General features: G+C 38.4%; 2 protein-coding genes across 2 annotated transcripts; both read left to right on the forward strand.

The window, feature by feature from the left end:
- Positions 1-905: 905 nt before the first annotated feature.
- On the forward strand, positions 906-7,093 carry tas1r3 (taste receptor, type 1, member 3). Its single transcript, XM_087801785.1, has 8 exons — positions 906-1,102; positions 2,041-2,341; positions 3,183-3,539; positions 3,962-4,375; positions 4,886-5,089; positions 5,175-5,295; positions 6,062-6,432; positions 6,500-7,093. The coding sequence occupies exons 1-8, from the start codon at positions 906-908 to the stop codon at positions 7,091-7,093; spliced, it is 2,559 nt and encodes an 852-aa protein (XP_087657911.1).
- Positions 7,094-7,937: 844 nt separating this feature from the next.
- Positions 7,938-12,147, forward strand: LOC148071248 (uncharacterized). The gene is made up of 4 exons (XM_087800953.1): positions 7,938-8,095; positions 8,470-8,588; positions 10,201-10,416; positions 11,667-12,147. Exons 1-4 carry the CDS (start codon positions 7,966-7,968, stop codon positions 11,685-11,687), a joined length of 486 nt encoding a protein of 161 aa, XP_087657079.1. The 5' UTR covers positions 7,938-7,965; the 3' UTR covers positions 11,688-12,147.
- The last annotated feature ends 750 nt before the right edge of the window (positions 12,148-12,897 follow it).

The raw sequence follows: 12,897 nt of genomic DNA on the forward strand, positions 1-12,897 counted from the left end.
ATGAATTAAATAGCTTGCTTTGAGTCACGGAGCTTACAAGGTGTTGTGACGTGAGATAAAGGAAATAGGGTGACCATTCCCCAAAAAACCTGAGTTGGTTTTTGTGTTGTTGTTTTTTTAACCCAATTCTAACTCAGTTAAATTCAGAGTCTTAGTTCCCAAAAAGACACTGAACAAGGCCTTGTAGAGAACAAAGTTGGGTTTTTAATTAAATTATCTAATTTCACAACAAAAGTATTTGCATCAAAGTGATATCCTCCTTCTATCTAACAAATCTTAGAGAAGTACCTTCTTTTTAGAATAACCTATCTGCTGTCAATTATATATATATATTTTATTATTGCTCTAATTTTATATTATCACCATAACAGGGGAAAAACAAACTAATTATGTCATGAAAGTAAAATTAAAATCAGTGGGAAATCATGTGGCAATAGCTCTCACATGATACATAGTAAAGACAAATGTCAAAATGTAATTTTTATTGTATCCACAAAACAGTGACATGATACGTAATTACATTGAAATTATATGTTCCTTTAAAACACACGTTAGACAGCAGGAGCCAAGGTCTCAAGTACGCAGTTTCCCATACAATTTGAAAGGATTGTTCTTGGTTGTTAGATATTGTCCAGGGAGATGTTAAACAGAATAGTGTCGCATAGATGTCTGGTAACCTGTGGTGATATTATGAAAAGTAAATACACAACTCAGCAGCTTCATGGAACCACAGAAGTCACCACATTCATGTGGTTGACACGATTTGCAATTTTGTCATCATGACCAGGTGACCAAAATGGGTGTGGCCAGTCACATCGTGAGCTTTAATTTGCATGCAACATTATATTAAGATTAACAAACACAAAAACAAGTTATACTCAGGACAGAGCTGAGGCTTATGAACCATGTTCGGCCTTTTCCTGGTTCTGTTCCGGGTGTCTCTCGCAGGCTCCTCCGTGAACGATCCCGGCTGGTTTCAGAATATTTCTGCTAACTTCTTCCATCTGAGCGGAGACATCATGCTGGGAGGCTTGTTCCCCATCCACGAGCAGTCCGACACACTGGTGGACAGAACGGTGCCCAACAACATCACCTGTGTAAGGTATGCGGTCGTCATGACCTAGAAAAATAGTTTACAACCTTAAAATAGATTATTCATTTTCTTTTAAATAATGTTCATGCTTTAAAAAACGTTTATTTATTTATTTTTTAAAAAGGCTTCAAAAAAATGATTTTATTATGTTTGGAGCAGCACTTTGCACGGATCATGTACAGTAAAATACATGTATTATATTATCTACACACACACACACCAAAAAAATTAGGTCAAAAGCCCAAAATGTATTAAAAATTACATATATATATATATATATATATTTTATTCATTTTGGGCTTTTGGCTTAATTTTTTTTTCCTTCAGAGAATTTTGATTTTTTTTAAAAAATAAATAATTTAAATTAATGTCATTATTAAAAAAAAAGAGATTCATGAGTGCATGATTTTTATGTCGACCTTTAAGTCATCTCTCCCTTTTCTCATCCAGTTTAACTTTACCCTGAGTCGTACAATATACACAGTCATCAAAAATGAGTCATATATATATATATATATATATATATATATATAAGGATAATGAATCTATCTATACAGTATATTTAAGTATTTATTTTATAGTATTTTATATTTTTGTAAATATTATTATTATAAGTATTTCAGCAACTGTAAACAGATTGAGAATTAAAAAATATATATCTTACGATAATCTTAACAGTAAAAAAAAAAAAACGGTTAATCATACTGATTTTAATTTCCGGCCTTAATCTTAATATTGTGTAAATGCAAATGTTGTAATCCACACTGCTTAGCTTGCTAAATGCCACATGTAGTGTGAAACAGTGCAAGACTTGTTTCTCAAGTCACTTAAAAAACTTGACCACAGTAAATTATGTTGGGATTTCTGCATGTTTGTCGGACCCAAAGCTTACAGTTGCCTGGAGTTTAAGCAACAACCACACAGTTGTTCTCACTTTCTCACGTCAGATTGAATGAACTGGGGCTGGGTTTGTCTCTGGTGATGAAATACGCCGTGGACGAGATCAACGGGAACCAGGAGCTGCTTCCCGGCATCAAGTTGGGTCACGACACCTACGATACGTGCAGAGAGTCCGCCGTCATCGTGAGGCCCACGCTCTCCTTCCTCACCGCCAAGTCCACCAAGCAGCTGTCGGTCAAGTGTAACTACACCGACCACGAGACCAGAATTGCGGCGGTCATCGGTCCCTTGAACTCCGAGATGGTCTCGGTCATAGGCAAGCTGCTGGGATTCTTCCTGATGCCGCAGGTTCGTGGCAACACTCGACACCACAGTGTATTTAGAATGAAGGATGGCCCGATATCATTGACAACATTTTAATTAACAGTTTCATACTTTGAACTAGAAAGAACACACAACAACAGCTTAATTACACACTGTTTCCTATGTTATTGGTTATAATGATATGGCTTTGACTTGATGACGAAAATGTATTTTCTTAAAGGGACACATACTATACAGCGACTGTTGTTAAATTCCAAAAATATGCTGAATGAACAGGTTCAAAAACAGCGCAAAAATATCAACTGTTACAAAGCAATTATAAAATGTTGAATAAAATTATTTTATAAATAAAGTTGTTTTGAATATAAATCAAATCCATTTTTTTTAGGGATAAAAAAAAGTTATTTAAAAAAAGGAAAATTAAAGAAAGAAAAAAGGATAAATAGAATCCCTTGACCCTTGCGTTGTCTCAGGGTCAAGGTGACCGGGAGGCCCGAAAGAAAATGTGTTTGAGGTATCCCTTGTTTTGCTTTTGGCTCACGGTGAACATAATATAGGTTAAGTAAGTACCCTTGACCCTGACATAACACAAGGGATGATGAAGAACATTTTAAAAAATATTTTAAATTGGCTGAATTATAGAGCACAAAAAATAAATGGTCAAATATGTGTAATACGTTTCTACATCATCTATACAAGTTCTCTCATGAGGGCCTCATAGATACAGTCACAGGACCCCATGTGGCCCCCGGGCCACACTTTTCTCTGGAAACTATTGTGTGGGGATTTATTTGGAATTCTCTCTAGACTTATTGATCTTGACTAGTTAAAAAATCTTTATGGTTGATTTTATTGCTCACTCCAGATCAGCTACGGTGCCACGAGCGACAAGTTCAGCGACAACGTCCTCTACCCATCGTTCTTCCGCACGGTTCCCACGGACAAGTGGCAGGTCCAGGCCATGGCGCATCTGCTGAAGGAGTTCAACTGGACCTGGGTGGCAGTGGTGGGCAGCGACGAAGAGTACGGTCAACGAGGCGTGGAGGAGTTCTCAAAAGAAGCGGAGAACATGTCGGTGTGTGTGGCCTACCAGGGCCTCATCCCGGTGTACACAGAACCAGCTCTAGCGGTGCAGAACATCATCGACAACATTGAAGCTGCAAAAGTAGGCGTGGTCGTGGTTATTGCCCTGGTGGGGCCGGCGGAGGTCTTTTTCAGAGAGGTAGGTAAAGGATTGAGACATGTGCAGAAGTATACAAATTACTTTAAAATGGTTAAAATAGTCAAAACTGAGGCTTCCATACTGTTCAGTTTAAGATACGTAAGATTCAAAATATTGATTCTGGGGACCCCGTGTGTCAGAGAAGTGTAATTGCAATGTCAGAAAATCTCATGCACCAATGCGAATTTCAGCATGTTCATTTGTTTTTTCGGAATTAAATCAAAACTTCTTGTTGATTTTACCAGGTTCTGGTAAAGTTCCAAAAGTATCTCAGTACTTGATTCTTCTATAACATGTTTCAAGGTCAATATTGAAAATATATATTACGGAAAATGGAGAAAAATAATGGTAAAAAAAAAATGGAAATGCTACATATATGTTGACGATTAGTCAGTCGCTTTTCTGATGGATTTCTTTTCCAGGTTATTAACCGGAACATAACAAAAGTGTGGATAGCAAGCACGAGCTGGGCGGTCCGCCAAGAAATAAACTCCCTCCGGAACGTCCAGAATATCGGCACGGTCATTGGATTCATGTATAAAATACACTCACTGCCGCAGCTCGTCGACTACGCGCTGGCGCTCTTCGCCAAGCTGAGCGAAGAGAGGGAACGGAATCCGGGGTTTTCGTTCGAACGTCCGGTCAACACCTGCCCACAGTGTTTGGACTTCACACCTGCCAACATCACCATCATCACCAACGCCGCTGTCCAGGGTTTGGCTTTCAGTGTCTATGCCGCCGTCAACAGTGTGGCTCAGGCGCTGCACGACATGCTGGAGTGCGACTCTGATGGCTGTAAGGTTTGGGAAGATGGAACCAAAATCTTACCGTGGAGGGTAGGTACACTTACGCTGACAAACAAAAAATGTCAGGTAAAAGTTTTTCTTTCGGAACCGTCCATAGAGTACATTATTGTACTCATAATAATATGGGCATCATATCATCTCACAACATTAATACTTTCTCCCTTAACCTTGTATTATCTCTGGGTCAAGGTGACCGACTGCATATGTATTTATGGAAGCCAGGGTGGTCGTTCACCTTGACCCAGAGATAACACAAGGGATACCTCAAACACATTTGTTCTCAGGCCACCGGGTCACCTTGACCCTGAGATAACACAAGGGATACCTCAAACACATCCTTTTTTTTCATCTTGGAGTATCATGTGCCATCAACATCCATTGATTGAGTAAACCTGGTCATTCAGTTTATCCTCATGACCAGTCGCACGTATGCGATGAACCAATAGGAACATAGTAACATAATTCTTTTTTTGTTCGTCCAGGCAGTGCACCTTCTTGTATGTTATGCTTCTCAATAACAACACCAATACTCCTCAACAGTTGTTGGAGGTTTTACGGAACACGTCGATCGACATCAATGGTACCAGGATCATGTTTGACGATAATGGAAACCCAAATATCGGATACAATGTGGTGGAGTGGGCTTGGAACGCCGACTCCTGGAACTTCCGACTCGTGGGGAGCTATCACAGAACTTTATCCATCGATCCTTCCCTGTTTAAATGGCACACTAAAAACTCGGAGGTGACCTCCGATTTATTCTGCGGACTGTTGCGGAAGTTACAAATATTACAGTGTTAATGGTATTTTTATGTCCACAATGCTGTAGGCGCCCAAATCGACTTGCTCGGCTGATTGTGCGAAAGGTCAGGTTCGAAGGGTCAAAGGATTTCACTCGTGCTGTTTTGATTGTATCGACTGTGTGGCAGGAACCTATCAGAAAGACAGAGGTAACAATATTGCTTTTTTTTTTTAAACACTTTCACAACTGCAGTAGCATCACAAAACACATGACATTATTATTTTATAGTGTAAACAGAGTACACCTACTATCAAACAACCCCCCAAAAAAAGATAAAAGAACGAATAACTGTTATGGAAACAGAAAAATAAAGTACACTCTAATAAAAGGGCAACAAATATGTTGATTTAAGTGTCTCTTAAATGGATCCTGGATCTCTATTGTATCATCAGTGAGTGTCTTTTTGTACAAAACTCTCTTTTCATTGAAATATTTACATTGGAAAATGTGCTTAATCTCCACCAAATGAAAACACTTTTTCTGGAGATGAAATCCTGGAGATGCTTTGATTGATTGGTCAAGCATCAAGGGAGTCTCCACTTGTTGTATGGGGCTCCTTGTATAAATAAAGCGGGGTGTGATTACAGGTGGCTGGAGGAGGAGTGAAGCCATTATTACATCATAATTGACTCTGCTCTAGTAATATTTCGTTCCCTGAGAGACCTGTAGAATGTCACATATTTTACCACATAAGTTGTGTAATTTGTAGTGATGGTCTGATGAAGCTTCACGAAGCAGTGTCATTATTTTCAGAGTCCACTAGATGGCGGCCTCTGCACCGTCTTCCATCGTTTTTAACAACTTTTCTAATGAATCATCATTTTTAAACTGATGACGCCACCTACTGACCTCTAAACAACATGACACTGCTTCATGAAGCTTCATCAGCCCATCACTATATGTTGGTCCCATAGACGACATCCAGTGCACCAAATGTCCAGAGGGCCAGTGGTCGTACTTCCAAAGCACCAGCTGCATCTATCCCACCTTCACAGTCTTGTCCTGGGACTCCCCGGAGGCCATAGCGCTGACCCTGGGTATAGTGGTGCTGCTGCTTTGCCAGGCGTCGGTTTTCATCCTCTTCCTGAAGCATCGAGGAACCCACATGGTCATGGCATCGGGAGGAAACCTGAGTTTTGTGATTCTACTCAGTCTGATGGGGGCCTGCTTGAGCCTGCTGCTTTTCCTGGGAGAGCCCGGAGACGCCGTGTGTTGTCTACAGCTCCCCCTGTTGGCCATATTCCAAACTGTCGCCGTCGCATTAGTAACCTCTATCGCACTACAGGTGACAGAAGTCTGCTCTGTCCATTCAGGCCAAATTATTTAACACTCTGTTTCTTCTTTCTTCAAAGATCTTCTTTGTGACTGAGTTCACAGAGAAGGTTGGCAAACATCTCCCCAAGCTGAGAGCCCCCGTGAACGCCGGGTTTCTGACCGTCTGCTGTACCGTGCAGGCGGGTCTGTGCGCTTGGTTCATCCAGGACGGACCCACGCTGTCAGAGTACAAGGCGGACATGAAGATAGACTTCACGGAGACGTTCTTGTCCTGTCCAGTGGAGCCCATGTTGGGGTTCGTGTTGATGCAAGGGTTCCCGTGTGCTCTGACTCTGGCATCGTTCATGTGCACCTTCATCGCTGTGAGGCCTCCTCATCAGTACAACCTGGCCAGGGACATCACCTTCTCCTGCCTGATCTTCTGTGTGTTGTGGGTGGTCTTCATCCCCATCTATATTGGCTTGACTGACAGAAAGAGGTCTGTTGTCCACATGTCTTTTTCTCTGGGGAGCAACGTTGGGCTGTTTTCAGCATATTTTTTCCCTAAATGTCACTTCCTGTTACGAAAACCAGAGCTCAACACCCCAGAACACTTTTGCACCTTCCTAGATGGCGCTCCAATGGTTCCCCCTGATGAGGAGCCAGAACCACAACCACAGCCAGAAAACTGATGCTTTGAAGTTTGAGTTGAAGAATATTGAGGGGGAAAAAATTAACCCCAAATAAATGTTGATTTATCCATATTCACTTGTTTAACGAACTATTTCATAAAAAATAAGCAATACTCAGTTTTATAGCTGTGATCAAACAAATGCTGTATTTTCCTTACTTAATGAAAGTTATTACTCTTTTATTTTCCTTGATTTAAAATACACATTTAACGTTATGTCATTAGGCCATGACAACTACAATCATTATTTTATTTATATTAAGATATAAGATAATCTTTCAATTTTTTGTATGTCTTTATTTTTTGTCAAAAAATAAAAATAAGAACACACAAACAGGAGCAAATAAAAAGTGAAGATAATAATAAATTCTGGTGTTATTATATGTTTAAATATAATAAATACAAACCAAAATTGTTAGTTAGCAATCAGATGGATTCATACTTACATAATACAATACTGCAAGTTGCCCAGGTCTTCTCTAATTCTCTCTTTTCTCCCACACAATATCTACATTTTTCTACAAAATTCCATATTTAATAAGAGAAAGTGTGTTAATATAGACACATTTGTATACTGAGATTCTGTTAGTGAGTTAAAAGTTTTTAAAAAATTGTAAACAAATCATGTTATAACCTTAATTAATAAATAATAAAAAATGACAACAGACAAATCCGTGTGAATTAATCTATTGTATTTGAAAGTTTGAGTCTAGTTTTTAATTCAACTAGTTCTAGCTTTTAATCTTAGACGCCCACAGACGGAAGTCGTCAGTCACGTGCTCCATCTCGCCGGTGTACACTGTGGATCGTGCCACCTTCCGGTCAGTGTCATGCTGTCACCTCAACTGCGCCTGCGCGAGTGATACCTCGAACATGGCGCCGGTGACAGCTTTGCTCGAGCGTCAAACCTCACAAATAATTCAGTGTTTATTTAGCGATGAAAACGCTAAGGTCAGTAACCGACATGCGAAAGATACAGACTACGAGACCGACGGACCTGAAGGTGAATATGTTGTTTTTTTTTAAACTATTTTCTGCTTCTTTAGGGGCCACGATTGTCCCGGCAGGTAAACATGTACCCCAGCTCTCTGTCGTATCATTTAGTATTATTTTATTAAGTATTATATAAGGATAATAAACGTATATCTGAAAATCACTCTTTCGTAAGTTGACAATTCTTTTATTACGTTACGAAAATGAAAAGAAAAGTGACTCACTCTTACGTCACATTCGTACAGTTCTTGTCGGTACATGATCCTGACAGAGAAGACATGGGAATGTTAACGTATCTTTATTTAGTTGAGTTTGTTTCATTCTGGTGTCCACTCTTCTACGTCAGGTGATCACTCGTATTTCCTTTTTTATATTTTTGTTTAGATGAAAACTTCGACCCTGTTATCATCGCAGACAAACTGAGAACCATCGGTGACAGTTTGGACTCCTCAGTTGAGTTCCAAACCGTTCTGTCCAGTTTAAAGAAGGCAACCGTGGACAAGGTACCTATGTTTGTGCACTTTGTTTGTTTATTTGTTTTTTTTAAAATGTCTTTTTAAAAGGGAACATCTGGATTCACTATGACTTTGCCGCTCCGGCCATGAAAGAATATGATTTACATTCTTATATTGCCAAACCATATTGCTGTTTTCCCTGATCAAACATTGTAATATACAAGCAACTTTTCTCTACTTTAAGCCATTACTATGCAAAGTGTAGCACTCCTAGTAAATTAGGCAATAATCCAGAAGTGATATACTGTATTGCAACAGTGTAGAAACAAGGATATATTTGTAGTAGGGTTGTCGTGATAAGAAACATTTCAGTTGGTTTACAGGTACCATAAAATGTTTTTGATACCTTCCCATACCATGTTTAAGAAAAAAAAAACCTGTAAAAAAAATCATTAAGTGACAAAACCAAACAATAAATAATTTACATTGAAAGAGTAATACTGTTAACATTTGTTTACACACAAATGTGCAAATAAACAACCATAACCAACCAACTATCTATTATACATTCAATGTGCCTTGAAGTAAAAAAAATCGAAACATTTGTCTTATGTGTGCAAATAAAAAATGAAACCCATCACTATTATTCAGTTAAACAGTGGTGAAGATCAACCTGGACCATAAAAAAAATGTAATTACTTTGCCTTTGAAAGATTTATGTGACTTTTGGCTGCAGTCTCTTTTGCTTCCGGTCAGTGTCATGCTTTCATCTGACTGATGCTGTAGAGGAAAAAAATGAACTCAGCAACCCTTAGAAAAAGCATTTTATAATCTTACTTGTGTTTCCTTCTTGACTTTTGAATCTTGAGACACGGTTTTGACACGGTTCCAAGTATTTCCAAATGTGACTCTGACTGGTTATCAAGACAAGGTGTTTTGTTTTAACTCGTGATGGCAGAATTAATTGTATTGAAGTGGCAGAGGATCCTCTTTGGCGCACACACGTCCTGTCGGGAACACGTGTTCTGTACATAATAATATGGTCCAAAAAAAAGTTTTATTTTTGCCTGCTTACTGAATTGGTACCAAGTATTGGTTCTTTTGACAACCCTGATATGTAATATTTCTGAGTAATTGACTCTGGCATTTGCAAAATTTACAGACCACATTACAAAATTTCCAAACATCAATTTGAAAAGCTCCTTGAGTCTACTGTATCCTCTCGTTCTCAGTCATTTTGCGGGTTTTCATTGTACGTTAAGCTGCACAGGACTTAATGTTTAATTGCAACACAAAAATGAACAAACGGCATATTAACAATAAATAGAATAATTAATTGTTTTCGTTTACATAAACCATCAAATACGATTAAAAATGAAATGATTTTAAAGAAAAACGTATGTTTGTACAGTATATATACACTGTATGTAAATGTATGTGTATATATATATATACTGTATATATATATATATATATATATATATATATATACAGTATATATACATATTCTCCTTTTTTTTTAATTGGATACATTTACACAGTGTTGTTGGATATCATTGCAGTATCAAAATATTGTGGTATATAATTTTTTTTCCCTCACACCCTTGGAAAAACCGACTACCTTTAAAAGACCTAATAATGTTGTCTATCTTCTGAACAGGAGCTCAAAGAGGCCTTCAGTAATGGCGTAGAAGCTGTGGTCCAGGCTCAGGCTCAGGTTGACGTTGCTCCAGAGCTGATGCTGATCAAGGCCTCCGTGGCTTTCGGACTTTTCATCAAGAAAAGTTGTCCAGAGCTGCAAAGAAAAGTCCAGGCTGCCATGATGGGTTATCTGATTGATAATGTGGGATCCTGGGTCACTGAGCAAGGAGGATGGGTAAGTGTTCCAGACTGAAGTCTGATCAGATGGACAAGGTTCATACTAGGGGCGTCAACATTTACATTTTCTTTCCACACGTGTAGTCGAGTAATGTGACGGCATATCCCCACTAGAGGGTTCTGTCTTCCTTCAAACACCTCCTAATCCCATTATAGCAAAACCCTTTCAGTAGTTCTTAGATTTTCTCAGAAATCCAGAGTGCGCCTTATAAGCCTTATGTACTCCACAAGTCACTGTTGTATTACTCCACAAGTCACTCTTGTATTACTCCCAAGTCACTGTTGTATTACTCCACAAGTCACTCTTGTATTACTCCACAAGTCACTCTTGTATTACTCCACAAGTCACTGTTGTATTACTCCACAAGTCACTGTTGTATTACTCCACAAGTCACTGTTGTATTACTCCACAAGTCACTGTTGTATTACTCCACAAGTCACTCTTGTATTACTCCACAAGTCACTGTTGTATTACTCTTCGAGTCACTGTTGAATTACTCCGCGAGTCACTGCTGTATTACTCCCCTGTAGTATTACTCTGCCAGTCACTGTAGACTGTAGTATACCTCTGCGAGTCACTGTCTTAGACCTCCGCGAGTCACTGTAGAATTACTCCACCGTACTATTACTCTGCAAGTCACTATAGTATTACTCTGCAAGTCACTGTAGTATTACTATGTAAGTAACTGTAGTATTACTCTGCAAGTCACTGTAGTATTACTCTGCAAGTCACTGTAGTACTACTCTGCCAAGCGCTGTAGTATTACTCCGCAAGTCACTGTAGTATTACTCTGCGAGTCACTTTAGTATTATTCTTCACGTCACCGAAGTATTGCTGTATTACTCTGCGAGTCATTCTAGTATTAGTCTGCGAGTCACTGTAATATTTCTCTTTGAGTCAGTAATGGTATGAAGTGGTTTAATTTTTATGTTTTAATTTAGAAACATTTTAGCCTGTACTAGTATAATAAACACCTGTTTATGAATAAAAATGTTAAACTTGTAGAACCTTTATCTCAAAACTTTACTGATACCACAGTCTCGCATCACATGAGCAAAACACACACACTCATTGGTCAACAGATGCTCTTGCAAACGCATGAGGGTGAAAAAAAATGTGTAAATGTTATTGTTTATGATTTATTGTCAGGTCAATCTGAGGTCAGGTCAAAGGTGCTGCAGGATTGGTGTAGGGTTTGAAAGTGACCTAAAGTAACCATGTTCACAAAAATGTCTTGTGTTTTTCAGGATCAAGTGGCTGACCTATGAACTTATGAGCTTCAACTCTTCAAATCTGCACACATTCGCCGTCACACAACAACCACAGGACAATGTGAACAATTAAGCTAATGAATGTTTACTTTACGGCTCGTTCTTCTCCTTTTCTGTCTTACCATGATTTGTGAATGGAATAATAGTGATGTCTCTGGAAATCATGGATCATTTTCTGGTGGGTGTAGTTGTGGATATAAATACAAGATCATCAATATTTTCATTTTAGTTTATATTTAAATTCCATTACATCCACTCATCTTGTGCCATCTTTTTTACCTTCGAACTTCATTGTCAATCTTGGCATGTTTCCTTAAACTCAGCTATTCATATCGTTTGATACGATACATCAGGGAGTATAACGGTGCTCGATTTACAAGCCTCTGCAGGATGAACACAAAATCACAAACTCCTCTTGTTCTCTATTGAAAATTAAAATAAAAATGTTTTTCAAAAATTCAAGTGTAAGCTCCTGTTTTATGTTTATGTATTTAACAGTTGTTAACAAAACATTTCTTTCTTTTCTTAACGTTTTAATTGTAATTACACAAGAATGTCCAAATCTGCTTACAAATGTAGAAAATTTACTTTAAAAATTTTGAGATGGAGCCAAAAAAAAGGTTTTCATAAAACCTATTTTGTGATTTAAAAAAAAAAGGATAGAAACTAATGGAATCAACTGCGTTCTACTATTAGAATCTCGGCTGGTCTAGCGTGCATGCCTTTTAAGGGTTTAAGAATTGTTGAAATTGCTTCTATTTTGAGTCCTTTAATGTGTTGTACCCAGTAAATACTTTTTCAATTACAATGTATTTTAATGGAAAGAGAGAAACCGCAAAATACTGCTGAGTACAAGAGATCTCCAACATCTAATTAAGAGACACTTAAATCAACACATTAGTTGCATTTTAAGTTTGCACTGTTGAGGGAAGATTTGAACAAATTTGGAAAAAAAGACAAAACAATATTGATATTTCTACCCATGACAGTGTTTTTATTGCACCAATCATCAAGGAGTTATTTCACGGAGAAGCCTGCATATCTCTTGATACATGTGCAGGTGAAGCTAGCCTGTCTTTTGGTTGTCCTGCTACAGAATAAGCTACTCTACCCTTAACCATAATGACAGTTATTATAAGCACAGTTATGAAAAGTTCCCTTGCTTTCAGATGATGTCCTGCGGTTCCGACACGTCCTGTGTAGTGCT

Source organism: Callionymus lyra, chromosome 10 (assembly GCF_982586985.1).
Source record: "Callionymus lyra chromosome 10, fCalLyr1.hap1.1, whole genome shotgun sequence".
NCBI lineage: Eukaryota > Metazoa > Chordata > Actinopteri > Syngnathiformes > Callionymidae > Callionymus > Callionymus lyra.